Source organism: Pyrgilauda ruficollis, unplaced genomic scaffold, assembly GCF_017590135.1.
Source record: "Pyrgilauda ruficollis isolate IOZ18807 unplaced genomic scaffold, ASM1759013v1 scaffold30, whole genome shotgun sequence".
Lineage (NCBI taxonomy): Eukaryota > Metazoa > Chordata > Aves > Passeriformes > Passeridae > Pyrgilauda > Pyrgilauda ruficollis.
This window is the reverse complement of record NW_024524378.1, coordinates 8,083,766-8,097,142: the sequence shown is the minus strand read 5'-3', so window position 1 is coordinate 8,097,142 and position 13,377 is coordinate 8,083,766. Positions and strand designations below refer to the sequence as shown.

At 43.1% G+C, this 13,377-nt stretch overlaps 1 protein-coding gene across 9 annotated transcripts in view; it reads left to right on the top strand.

The window, feature by feature from the left end:
* The window catches only part of DTNA (dystrobrevin alpha), a 221,230-nt gene that overhangs the window by 29,743 nt on the left and 178,110 nt on the right, over positions 1–13,377 (top strand). For 7 of the 9 annotated variants that reach the window (XM_041473813.1, XM_041473814.1, XM_041473806.1 and 4 more), the window contains exon 1: positions 11,591–11,779. The exons of 1 other annotated variant lie outside the window; for it this stretch is intronic. In XM_041473813.1, the coding sequence (XP_041329747.1) occupies positions 11,763–11,779 (17 nt within the window). In that variant the 5' untranslated portion in view covers positions 11,591–11,762. Of the gene's footprint in view, positions 1–11,590; positions 11,780–13,377 lie in introns of those variants that run through there. One more of the 9 variants, XM_041473816.1, reaches the window with a different exon arrangement.

Below are 13,377 nucleotides of genomic sequence, written 5' to 3'. Positions count from 1 at the left end.
TTCAGGGAGGGCACCTATGCGGTATGCCATGCCACAGATAGCCAGGGATAAAAAGAAAGCAAAGAAAGGAGCCATCAGGCACTGAGATAACAGAGGGTTATGTTGTGCCTTGTGCCACTGAGGCTGCCAGCTGCCTTTGGCAAAGAGAGGGTAGTTTTGTGCTTAGCAACATGCCTGAAGGTGGAACACAGAGCACGTTTTGTAGGCCTGGCTGTAAGGTAGAACTTAAACAGTTCTGTCTGCTCAGTTACCTCTCTGAAGCAGTGATGTGGCCATGGAAATTTGGTAGAGGGGATTATCATGCCAAGTGCCATATGTCCTCGTTGGCCTTCATGCTAAGGAGTTGCCAGGCTCTTGGAAGAGAGTTGCATCTTATCCTGCAAAGTTGTGTGGATGGTGCTGTAGGAATTAAATATTTGTTACTGTAGCCAGGAAGGGCTTGGCATTGTCACCTGTTAGGGTCAGTTACCCCACAATGCAAGGCAAGCTGTCCCTACGTGGCTTTGAGAGAGAAACACGGTGTTGGCTTTGCCTTGAACAGGCGAAAGCCCAAAAGTACAAGTCAGAATTATTGGTAAATGTCTTTAAACACAGGGTGCATTCTAACACCCCATTACATTCACATTTGCCTCCTTCATACCTTTGTAGTCTTATTTCAGTCTCTCCCTGTAGCTCAGTTCCGATCCCAGAGGCCTGAAGTGAATAAATCCAAACATGCTCTATTTAGACTTCTACCCCATGGCCACCACACACGATCTGGCATTTCAGAGACTGAGGGAAGTGAGCCACATTTGCTCATGGAAAAAAGAAAGAACTGCTGCAATATAGTGACGTAAGGTTTACCCTGCAGGTTCACCTCGGGTTACAACCGGATCTAATTCAGCATGCTCTTGTCAGTACAGCTTAGTTCAGCTAAACCAAGAAAATACAGTTCAATTCTGCATACAGCTAACTCCCACATAAAGCATCAAAACATTTCCAATCTATTTTTTTTTATTACAGGCTTTTTTTTCCCCCCTTCATTTGAAGAGCTGTTGGGCCTGAATAACATTGGTTTATTTATCTGTTTGGTACCGAATAAAAGTAATTTTATGAGTTTGATTAAAGGGCCATTTCAAGGTAGACAGGAAAATTACACATTTAAAGATGTTCCTACACATCAGATGCTAATGAGGTCACTGAAGAGAACATTATTGTTGGGGGCCTCTAATCATCCCAAGAGTGCCTGTTCTCACTGGGAAAAGGTCCTGCAATGCAGTCTTAACCCAGAGCATGTTTTGTTGCTCTTTCAGCCAGTGAAGTGCTAAACTGCTTCTTTGTTTTCATCTTAGTAGACTGAGAAAAAAAATGCATAAATTTCACAGCAGCGAGATTTTTTTATATTTGAAATAACTTTACAGTTTGACTCTTATATCTGTGTAGTTGCAAGTTTAATCAGCCAGAGTACTCTGCAACTTCCTAGAACTGCAAATCTGCCTGGTACAGTGGCAGACCTGAAGTCAAGTTTGTGTTGAACACATCAAGGAGTTCAAAGATGTGAAATAGTGTATCTTGACCCAGATCTAGACCAAAGTGGTTTTATACACCAAACCAAGTAGAGCTGATGTATGCTTGCTGCCTTAATCTTCAAGTGCTTCTAGCTACTGGCAGTGAGAGCAAAAAATGGTTTAGAAAATAAAGCTCTATGGTACACTCACAATGCTGTCATCTTTTTCCTTAAACAAGTGTTCTAGACAGAAATCTTTTGACTGAACTTTAGTGTTAACCAAACATTGGTGTGTTGGATCTGGGCCAGTACATTGTTCCTGACAGTGCTCAGGAACTGGCCAGCTGACAGTTCCGGAATAATGTGACAAGAGGGGGATTTTCTTAATCCTTGGGGATTCCCCTTAAGGGTGATGTCTTAATCCCTGACACTTTATCATTGTTTGTGTCAGGAAGTATAAATGTTTGTCTTCTATTGCTTAAAAAAGGCAAGGTTCATTAAGGATTTTATTTCTTTTTAAAATAGAAGAGTTTCTAATGGGAACATGCAGGTATTCATTAACAGTCTAATTAATATTTTCTTTTATAGTCCTTTCTGGTCCCAATTATATTATGCTGCAGACAGCTCCACAGGGTGAACTTACATTTTAAGTTCCAAAAGGTAGAACAGAATTTTCCTTAATTTCTTTTAAATTTCCCTATAAATTTTAAACTCCCTGTTTAACTTGCCTTTCATATCTCTTAATTATTTTGTCTTCTGGCTTCAATGTATTCTTTTTCTTTCATTTTGAGAAAATAAACAAGGATGTTTATTTTTCCTTATTTTTATTATTTATAATTTTTTATACAGCTGTCTTGCATTGCTTTCTCATATGACTCTTTTTTGAGTCTTTCTTCATACAGCTGATTTTCTGAGGCCCAGAGTGATTTATGTTCATGGGATCTGAACCCTTTCTGTGGCTGCTCTTTTTGCAGCGCTGATGCCTGTAAGCATTCCTCATGCCAGATTTACAGCTTTTTGCCTTTTGTTTGTCTTTCTTTTATTTTTTTTTTCTTTTTCTTTTTTTTTTTTTTTTTGGTTTGATTTGGTAGAGAGTGTTCCCCCACCTTGAATTTCGAGCAATTTGCTTGACATTGCCAGTGTCATCAGAAGTGGTATGAGCCGAGTTCAAACAGGTGGTACAGTCGGGCTGCTGTCACAGGGGATGAGATCATACATTCATTCTGTCTCCGTGATGGATTTGTCTAACTCTCTCCAACTTGAGCTGACTTTGATCCCATATAATGAAAAGCCTTAAAATAGAAAGTGGAAGAGAACAGAGAGGAGCTTTAATTATTTACTGGCGGGGTTGAATCCATACCTTTTGTAAAGAGACTTCTTTTGTTGTTTTTTGGTCTATTCAGTTTTTATTAAGCCAAATTTAAATCTTTATGTTCAGCATTGGTTCAGATTCTGAGGCTGATTAAAGAGGCTTTTGAAGCAAGGTGCATTTTTCTTTGAACTCAGTTATTTTTTCCACTCACTAAATGGAATAAAAATGTTACTTGAATGGTGTTCAATATTTAGTCCCAGTAGTGCTAGGAGGTCAAAGGTACTTCAAGTTTTAGTTGCTCTGAGCACCTAGAAACATGACACCCACCTTAAAACTACTGAAGGCTATGCAGACAAAGCAGATGAGAAGTGGGAGGGAGGAAGTAAATGTGTCAATTCCTAAACTGACAAAACAAACCTGTGGCATAGCTGAGACCTGGTCACGTCTCTACCACTGCTAGCGTGGTGTTTAACAACAAGCCCTGCCCCACTGGCCTCTCAGGTGATGCCTGAGCAGCATGGGCATGATGTGGTGGTCTCCTGCCTGCACTTCAGAGTGGTATTCCCAGTTACAAATACAGACTCTGCCTCTCTGAGCATTTTGCCTTTGTCCTTCTCTGGAAACAGCAGAGATGTCATCTCCCTCACTGTGTCTTTGTCCTTCTCTGGAAACAGCAGAGATGTCATCTCCCTCACTGAGCAGGAGGAGTTAATGCAGGGGCATGAGTACAGCTCCTTTGTGAGCATCTTGCCCTGGCAGGTTGTGCAGGAAGAGGCTGGGTGCCATCCCAAACCCATCTTCTCTGGAGGCTGGATGGTGCCTCCTGAGGGCATGAGGGCAGAGGAGAGGCTTTAGGTGCCCCACTTCCTTGCATCATTACGCTCAGAACTAGCAACAACCTTGCAGTTACCTCTGTACTCTTAAGCAAAAAGCTTGCCTGATTTATTTTGGAAGCAACTGTCTTCATGGTGTGCATGTCTGTAAAACCTGCATGCTTGAGTTGAGGCTCAAGGAACCCCAGTGCCTATCAATATCACTGCATCCACAGCTCCCTCACAAGAATAGACAGTAATGTGAGAGATAGTGATGGTTCAGAGAAATGTCCTTGCTTTATCCTCACTCTCTCAGTGCCTGTGGATACGTTAGCAGACTACTGTACATAGGGGAAAACATGCCTTTAATAGTTCTGTCTCAGCTGCTGTTAATTTGATTTCCCTCAGGTAGTTAGTGTTGTCACAAAGTCCTGGAGCAAGACTTTTTTTGTAGCAAGAAGTACAAATAATTTACACTGGAATGTCTGAGGCTCTTGGATAAAGCATGTGCTTTTCTTAAGAAAGGAAAAAAAAACCTCCAGTAATTTCTTTTATTTGAGGATAAATATGATGAATTCAGTGAGATGGAAGGGAGGTGCTATAAAAAGGAACAGCTTTGTGGCATCTGACAGTGAGGTTATGACCAGACCTGTGCTTGGTCTCTGTGCTTCACACTTGGTATATTTGTGGCTGTTCATCTTGGAACTTAACAGGACAATGTCAAAATAATCTGTAATTATTACTGGCGTGCTACAGATAAAATGTTTCAGAGTATCTCAGTTTTCCATTGGAAGTTATATTTCAGCTCCAGTCTAGCTTCTTCTTGCCATATAACTTAGGCAGTTGGAATTAGGTACATTGTGTCAGTCCTGAGGTCAAACTGCATTTGTTTGCATTTATGAAAATCTGGAGTGCTGCCTTTGAAAAGAATGGGCTTCATTCTGCCCCAAATTGCCATGTCCCATTCTTTGGCTGGAGTCATTCATTTAAGGGTAGAATTTTTCAGCAGGACTCACTACTGCTGCAGTAGTCTAATACTACTGTAGTACTGCATGGCTCATATAGCTTCACAAAAACTAAAATTAAAGAATTTAGAGCAGAATTAGGTCATGAATTTGATCAAGTGCATTTGAAAATGCCATGCTAATTATTCACAACTTTAAAATTACTGAATGGATTTCTTCCAAATTTGCTCTATTTCATAGATTCCATTGACATTTAAATATAATTCATTTTATCACCGTGCTATATCATAAAGTCTGGTTTCCCGTAGTTTCATTAGCTGGTAGATGTTCTGTAATATAGGAGGAAGTAACACTTGGGGCATGAAGAAAAAAAGTGAATGCGGTCTTCTCTGTTAACACTGCCTTTCTGGAACTCACTGATTAATTTTTTTTAGTCTCATATTGCTATTAAGAAGGGTTGTTTTGTTTTACGAGTTGTGTAAAGTTCCTGAGATTCTCCAGAAGGTTTAAGATGAGTGTATGGCTGAATTTTCAAAGCCCTAACCTTGCACTCCAGCCTTTCATCCCCTCTTTTATTATGGAAAATGTCCACTTTTCCTGAAGGTGCTGATTCTTCTCATCACTCCTCCTTATTCTGATGAGTGTGCACCTTCTCAGAAAAAAAAGTGCTTGAGAGACATTTCCTTGAAGCAGTTTCTTCTCTAGCTTGGATTTCCATAAATTAATGCTAAGAGGAAAGTGTGGAGTAACTGAAATATTGCTATGAAGATTGCAGAAAGCACATTGTAATGTTTGAATGTCTGAGAATATGTATTTTGCTTTGGGTGCACATTTTCCCTGTGTTCAAACAAATGCTTTCATGGCAGCTGCTAATGTCTTCCATAGGTGGTATCCAGTTCTGCCAAATTCTCATCCCTCAGAAAAAAGATTAGAGGGTGAGATTATTGACTGCAGTTGTGTTCAGGTGGTTTTCAGTTAGGAAAAAAACATTCTGTAGAACAATCAGATTGTTAATTACCACATGATTAATTGACTTCATTACCATAAGCCACTTTTCCCCATTCCTTTTTGCTTTTTTTTCTCCTTTTTTCCCTGTGTTCCCTGTTGTTTAGATGTGGCGTGGCACTGATGTGACTCGGGGTGGGCTGTTTTCCCCCTTTGTTGGGGGGTGCTGCTGCAGCATTCCCTCATGTGGGACTCGGCTGCTGCCCTGCCAAGGGAGCTTCCTGGGCCTTTCTCTGTGCTGATCTGAACACCCATCCAAAGCCGAAGATGAGATCATGATCTAAATACGTGTCCCAAGGCGAGGTGATGGTGCCAAGGAGAGGCTTTATTCTGGAAGCGCTGGCAGCAAAGAGGTTTGCGGGTGGGACACAAAGGTCCGTGCCGTGCCCTCTCCTGAGTGTGGCGATGCTTTCTGCCTCGTCACCAGCCGCTTCGTCTCTTCCCAGGCCTGTGCTCCCTGCAGCTCAGCGCTGCCGTGCCTTATCCCAGCTGTCGGCGCTGACATTTGGGATTTCTGCACAGGATGGGTACGGCAGAGGGAGCAGTAGGACAAGCTTCTCCCAGGCTGTCTCACCCTGCGTGCTCCCGCCCCAGCGCAGCCCCTGGGGCTGGCCAGCCCTCCTTTTCTGTCCCTGTGCCCCCGTCGCAGCGGGACCCCCGCCTGAGGGATGCGGGCATCCCCGGAGGGATTCGGGCTGCCTTGGACACAGGGAAGGAGAGGCGGTGCGGCCGGGACAGCTCCCCCAGCCCCGCAGGGCACTGGTGCATTTCAGAGAGCAAGTCAGGCGCTGCTGGCTTTTACATAACTGATCTGATGGGATTCGTGCTGGTGGCCTATATATTAATGCTCCAGCTCTCATTAGCAGTTTCTGAGACTTCCAGGCCTCCTTCTATGTTCTGGCTGTGCATTTTTTTCTTTATGGAGGGAGGGAAAAAAAAAAAAAGTAATTTCCTTTGTTTTCCAAGTTTTTCGTCCGGAGGGTGAAACAAAATGAGTTTTATTTGAGAGCAGGAGGGTTTTTTGGTGGGATCTGGGATGAATGAAAAGGGATTGTTCCTACCCTTAGCTCAATTGAACAGAGAATCTGTTTCATAGAATATCCTCTTCCACTTCTGAAAAAAGTGCGTTTGTCGCTGCAGACACAGTCATGTCTGCCTGCGTGCACACTTCACACAGTGGCTGAATTTCCACAAAAAACTTGGGGTTGTCTGTCCAGGCAAATATAAAGAGAGAATGTTTGTGTTTTTGTAAAATAACTTACTGGAAACCATTTTCAGTGCAGAATTCAGCACTCCAATGAAACCAAGGTGCTGGAGTGAGACAGGATAACAGAGCCATTTCCATAACAAAAGGGAGCACTACTGGTTCCAGAAAGACTTTTCCAGGCCTCAGCCACTTTGTGGGCATAGGTTTACCTTTGTTTTTTTTTTCTTTTTAGAAAAATATTTTTCAGTCTGGTAAAAATATCAATTTACCTACAAAACTTCATTTTTTAAAAATTGCTCTTAATTTTATTATATTTCAGATCCTAATTTTGTTATTCAATTTGGGTGCCTCACAAAAAAGAGTAGTCTTTTTCCTGTGTTTGGTGTAAAGATAAATGGAACCAGAATTGTTCTAGTTCTCTGCTTAGGTATTTTTTCAATTGAGCTTGAAAATGCATCTGGTGAAGGCAAGGGCACAGAGTTTTTCAAAAGTTGCTTAACACTTCGTAATTAATGTTAAAACTTTTTTCTTGTGTACAAGAGTAAAGCCAAAGTCTTCATATCCTGGCTCCTGAGCATGTGACATGCTTATATATGATGATAAATACTGCTTTAAGCCATGAGTTCATACCAAAAACTCTTACCAAAAGTATAAATACAGGACATAGCAAAAAGACAGACATGTTTAAAAGTAAACAATAGATTTTTTCCTTTGTTTAGTAAAATGGAATTACTGAAAATATTATTTATTCCTGAAGCTTAAATTTGTGACTGTGGATGATCTCCCTTCTTTACCTATGTCTTGAATCACAGAAACGTAGAAATCAAGAACAGAAACGCCAGCTCAGAAAATTCTCTGTTGCTGCAAAAATGGTCACAGAGTATGCATTAAGTGCATTCCCCATTTACTTTATTAATGCTTATTAAGAGTTCAAACAATTTACATGTGTTTTACAAATAGCAGAGCTAACCCATCTGAGCATGTTCAGTGACTGAGCTGCCTGCCATTAGCCAGTGAGCCTCATGGAAATGGTAGGAGTGTTGTGCCCAGACATTGGGAGACCAGGGCAGTATGTTGCCCTAGGTGAGGCCATGTCCATCCCCTGCATTTCCTTCCAGGACAGGTATACCCTGCTGTGTTGGAGGCTGTGTGGTGGGGGGGCAGCAAGTGTGTGGGTGCTTGGGGGCTGCCACCAAGAGCCCCCTGTCCCCACTGCTGCAATAGGTGTCCGTCATCGCTTTAAGGAAAAAAAAAAAAAAAAAAAAAAGTGGTAGACAGGAGAGAAGCAGCACATGGATCAACACTTGGCCAAAGCCCACCTGCTGGACCATTTTGGTGAGCCCTGTTGGTGTAAGTACATAGCTGAGTAGGCTTGGCTGGGGCAGTGAGGGGTGTGCAGGTTGATTAATACTGAATAAACAGTGCTGAATCCATTGTGACGGGCAGGAACTGAGTGCCTGCCAGTGCAATTACAGTCTCTACTCCAGAGCTCTTACTCTTGGACAAACCTGTGCTGAAACATCTGCAGAGGTTAACAAGATCATTCCAAAGAGGAAGAAATACTCTTGAGTAAGACCTAGAAAGACTGAGCCCGTAGGGAAGAAGATGTTGCTTGTCCCAGTAAGCCCAAACTTAAGACTGCCAAGATTAATGAATTGAAGACACTGACAGACAAGGGGAGACAAGGAGCAAATTCTGTGCGTGTTAAAAATAGCTAAACATGAAGGGACAGATCATGCCTCTTAGGCACTTGGCTAAATTGGGAATGGGTAGGAAGTCACATGGCTCCAAACATGTTACCTCTTTACACTTGTCACTGGTACCAAATTACTCTCCCCCCTCTGCCACTCCCTTGTCTGCTCCCATGCCAGCTCCAACTCGAAGCTCCCACTCCTCCACAAGAACTTACTATTAATGTGTTTTCATAGATCTCAAATCTAATGCCACAGAAGTCCCTGATGTGTTAAACTTGATGCTGGCTATAAGCAACAGACCCTGCTGGCGGGGTAGTATTCCCTGTCACAGCAGTGGTAAATCTCTCAGCTGTGCGCTTTGTGTTGCACATCAGACCCTGGTATTCCTGCACAGCTCTTCATCTGAGGAAACTGGACACCTGTCTTCTCCTTTGGCTTGTGTGATACGGTTTTTGGACATATGACCTCTGGCTGTCTCATTCATGGGATTGGGATCATGCTGTCCATGTTGACATCCAAGGTTTCCCAGTAACTTCCAGCATCATTTTCCAAAGCTCTTCCCCTCCCCATACTCTTAGGTTTTTAAATACCCTCTTAGGAAGCACGGGAAGCAAACAGTGGCCTTTTGTAGGATTCCAAGCCAAATCTCTTTTCCCTCTGTATCTACTAAGGGAAACGTAGAAGCTTAGATAAAAGCGTGGATGTACTTCCGTGGATTTCCCTGCCATTGTTTTCCCTAACACTTAAGCACTCTCTAGAGGTAGTTTGAAGTCCTATAAAACAGCTCAGTCCTAATCCTTCCTGTTCATGACTTCATTTCTGAATCACCACATTTGTCCATCACACCTTCTTCCAAGGGGAGCTTCTTCCTTCCTTGTTGCCCTAATTAGAAGGGAGCCCTCAGCCAACAAAGGCACAAAGACTTTTCTTTGTTCTTTTGTCTCTCTGAGCATCTTAAGCACTGTACTTTTTAAAACCTAATGTTAACAGTTGGTCTCTGCCCTTCAAGGCTGACATCTTTACAAACAATTGGGAAAAAGAATTACCTGATGTACGTACTGCATTATATGAAGTTGCACCATTTGAACAGGAATTCTCTGGCTCTGATTTTCTGTGCTCTGAGTGATTTATAAGCCAGCAGTGTTAGAGGTTGCTCTGTCAGAAAGCAGTGCCAGACAAGGCAGCTTTCCTGCAGTTTGCTGCAGCTCCTCAACCTGAATAATAGACACATGCCCTGAACAGTTGTATCAGGAATTCTGAGAAAAAGCAGTGAAGTGGCTTCTTCCTCGACTGGCAGGAAGTCCATGTCATGTTTAGCTGGAGTTTTTAACGTGCTCTCGAAGGCAGGTATTGAACATAATGAGGTCTTGCTTTGCTAATAGTAACAAATGTTAGTGATTCAAAAGAAGTCCTTGAGCTTTCTGGGAGTTGTCAGCTGATTTGTTACTTAATGTTTCTGTGTTGCTGGCAACACTCCCAGGCCCACAAACCTGAGCTCAGTCCAGGTTAAGAAGAGCTCCTGCCTTTCAGTGTATGCAGACTGACCATGAAAATTACTGTGGAGTTACTGTTTTTCATCAGACTATATATGCTATATGCGTTCTCAAACACACTTATTTTTATGCATGTTATCAAGCAGTCAGGAAATCTGGAGACTTTCTTAATATGCCCTATGATACAGCCCTTTGGCTGATTTTTTTACCCCCCCTTGAGGCTTTCCAAGTTTGACCAGTTTCCTTCATTAGCCTGAAGTAAATGCTTGATTACTTTTACTACTGTATCAGTCCAGCCTCTCAACATTGGCATTCGGAAAAGTGTAATGCCCCATGAAACTGGGCATTGGCAAGGCATTTTCAAACCGTGGTTTCAGCCAAGGGTTTCTGGGCACAGCTTGGCTTTGCCCCCTCTGCCCCAACCTGTGCTTGCTGCTTGCTTGGCTGCATCCCTACAACCCCCTCTTGGCAGCAGCTCAGACAAAGGCTGAAGACTCCAAGAAACAGAGACATTTACCAGGTTATTCTGTTTGAATTGGTGTGACTGGCAATTGGTGTTTTCCTGTTGCAACTGAAAGTGTTCAATAATTCATACATTTTACATAAAGTCTTGTGGCTTGTTCCGCTCCCACCCATGTCCGAGATAAGGCAGACTTGATGGCCGGCAGTATTCAACAGAATATGCATTTGAGCATTAAAATCTCCTGCTTGAAAACGCTGATCTTAAGAGTCAGGGGTTTGTGTCAACACTAGCAACCTCTGGTACGGATACTGGCTTTTGGAGTTACATGGAAGGAGTTTCCCACACTTCGGTCACCTAGAATTTGATCATTAATCTGTAGTCTAGTTACTTCAGAGTCTAAACAACATTGCAATACATTGTTACTGTAAGGAGCCACAGACTAAGAGTGAAGTTTAGAAGCTTTGTAGTCAAGATCTGGTATAAACTTCTTTTTATTATATATTTTATTTTGGGTTAGGTTTTTTTGGTTTTGGGGTTTTTTTTTGTTAAAATGCCCTTCCTCCGTAAAGCTCGCTGTGCAGTCGGAGTGCTGTAAGCTTGCCGGTGAGTCTCTGCCGAACCTTCGTGCGCCAGCGGCTGAATTGCTGCCTTGCCCCAGCCCTTGCCCGGGTTCCCCCGCGGAAGGTGTGCCCCGGGGGCCCCGCTGAGGACCGCGGCTCGGTCGGTGGCGCTGGGGCTCAGGGACCTGCCTGAGTGGGCACAAGCTGTGATTTCAGGTACCTGCCCCGATTTCCGAAGGCTCCGTGAGGCGCTGCTCGCCGGGCCGCTGGCCCCGGTGCCCGGCAGCGCGGCGGGCGCGGGGGCGGGCGGCTCCCTCAGACGTGGGCGGGCAGCCGAGGCTGGAAGCCCGTGAAATCCTGCCATCCAACCCCCTCTGTGTGTGTGTGTACGTGTGTGTGAGAGTGAGGAGAGGTGGGGATGGGTCGGATGGGGGTGGAGTGGCAGCTTGGGAGAATGGAAGGGAGGGAGGGAGGTGGAGGGATAGAGGAGGAGAGGGGGGCAGGATGCCTGCGATTGGTAAAGCTCCACGAAGGCATCTGCCAGCAGGACTTCAGAGGAATGTGAAACCAAATCATTTAGAAGTTAAAGATAGACGCAGAATACACAGCATCTTGAGCCAAGGTTTAAATTCATCCCTCTCTGCCTGGCTTCTCGCAAAGTTCTGCTTGTCAGCTTGCCTCTGTCTCCTCTAGCAGCTGTAAAATTCCCTAAAAAAATAACATCATTCTGGATTCTTGGGAATTACTAAGGTGGCAAAAGAGATCATGGTGCATACAGTGGGGTAAGTAGGAAGCTTGCCTCTGCATTTGCTGGGGTGGTTCCTCTGGGCTTTCCTGCTGCTTTCAGAGCACTCTGGCAGTTCCTCTAGGATGAGGTGGATACTTAAGTAAAGCTTACCCCGGGCGATTTAGTCTCCCATTTTCCCCATATGGAACTGAATCCCTTTATCCCTCAGTGAAGTGTTAACTTTTCTTGGCATACCTAGGGGGTGTTGGGCTTTATTTTGCCATTGTACTTTGGAGTGCTGTTTTCCTAACAGATGATTTTTGTTATGTACCTTTGCTCTTCGTTAGTGGGACATGATGTTTGAAATGTTGCTTGTTATTACAAAGTTGAAAAGCGAGTTGTTTTCCCTGTTAGAGGGGATGTAATCAGTGTTTGCTTGCTTGTTTGGCCATGGTTTCATTCACAAACTATTTCCTCATGGGTGAATTTGATCACAGCACAGGGTTAATTAAATTTAACCTTCTTGTCTGTTTGTTCCCAAATAATGCTTTTACTGGGAGTTTGATTAAAAAAAAAAAATCCCAAACATTTTGGCTATCATTTTCTTTGAACAAAGTCCTTCTAGCAGTAATTGAAAAATCTGTGCATTCCCCTGGTAGTCCTCACTTAGTGAATTTCTGAGTAAAAAAGGAAATTCAGGCTATCATGTTCTTTCTGGAACTTATCAGAAGTAATTTCAGTATCTGGCAGATAAGTTGCCTCATTGATCAATGTCTTTTTCAGGCAGTTTCTGAAACATTTCTGGTGAAGTTGTGGTGTTCCTATACCCAAAAGGATTTTAAAATACAGCAACTCATTTGGAAATTAGATGTACTGTTTTTTATGTAGCAAGAACTTGTAGTCTGAGAGTTTCATCTGCATCTGGGCTTTGAGTGTGCGTCATCTAAATGCCAGAATTGTTTTTATCTTTTTTTCTGGGCATGTGTGTTTTACACTCATAGTAGAGGAGCTCCTAACTTTGGATCTGGTGTCAGTTCACCCAAACATACTCAGAATTCCTGACGTGTTAGTACTGCCCGTAATAACCATAGGAAATAGGTGCTGTCTGCGGATAGCTGAGACGCCTGACATTTTTGGTTATAGATATCACTGCTGAGGAGATGCATGTAATGGCAGTCTGTGTCGTGCAAAATATGTGAAAGTGGGTGAACTAAAATAGAAACAGTTCCTCTGTTTCAGGGAAAGATGATGTGTCTGGTATCTTTTGGTATCTTTCTGGCATTTGATGGAATTCATCCCTATTGGTCAGCTTGCCTGAATTTTGCAAAACGTTTGGGTGTGTTTGGGTGAGCGAATCTGCTGTGAAGTGGTTTTTGTGTCATTAGGTGTAGGAGATGGAGAAGAAAGAGATAGATAACTTTAAGGTAAATCTGGCACAAAAAATGGATGTAGGGATGAGAAACTAAATCCAAGCCAGTTCTTTTACAGTTTGTAGTAGCTGGGTGTTCTTTTAAGCAACTCTGACTAGCTCAACACTTCAGTCCTGGGCTAAATTTCCAGGCCAACAGTTGCTGACATGAAGGAATTTTTTTATGTTACATCAAGGAATTACTGTAATATTTGTTTTGGTATTGAAGTGGGAGACCTTTGAGA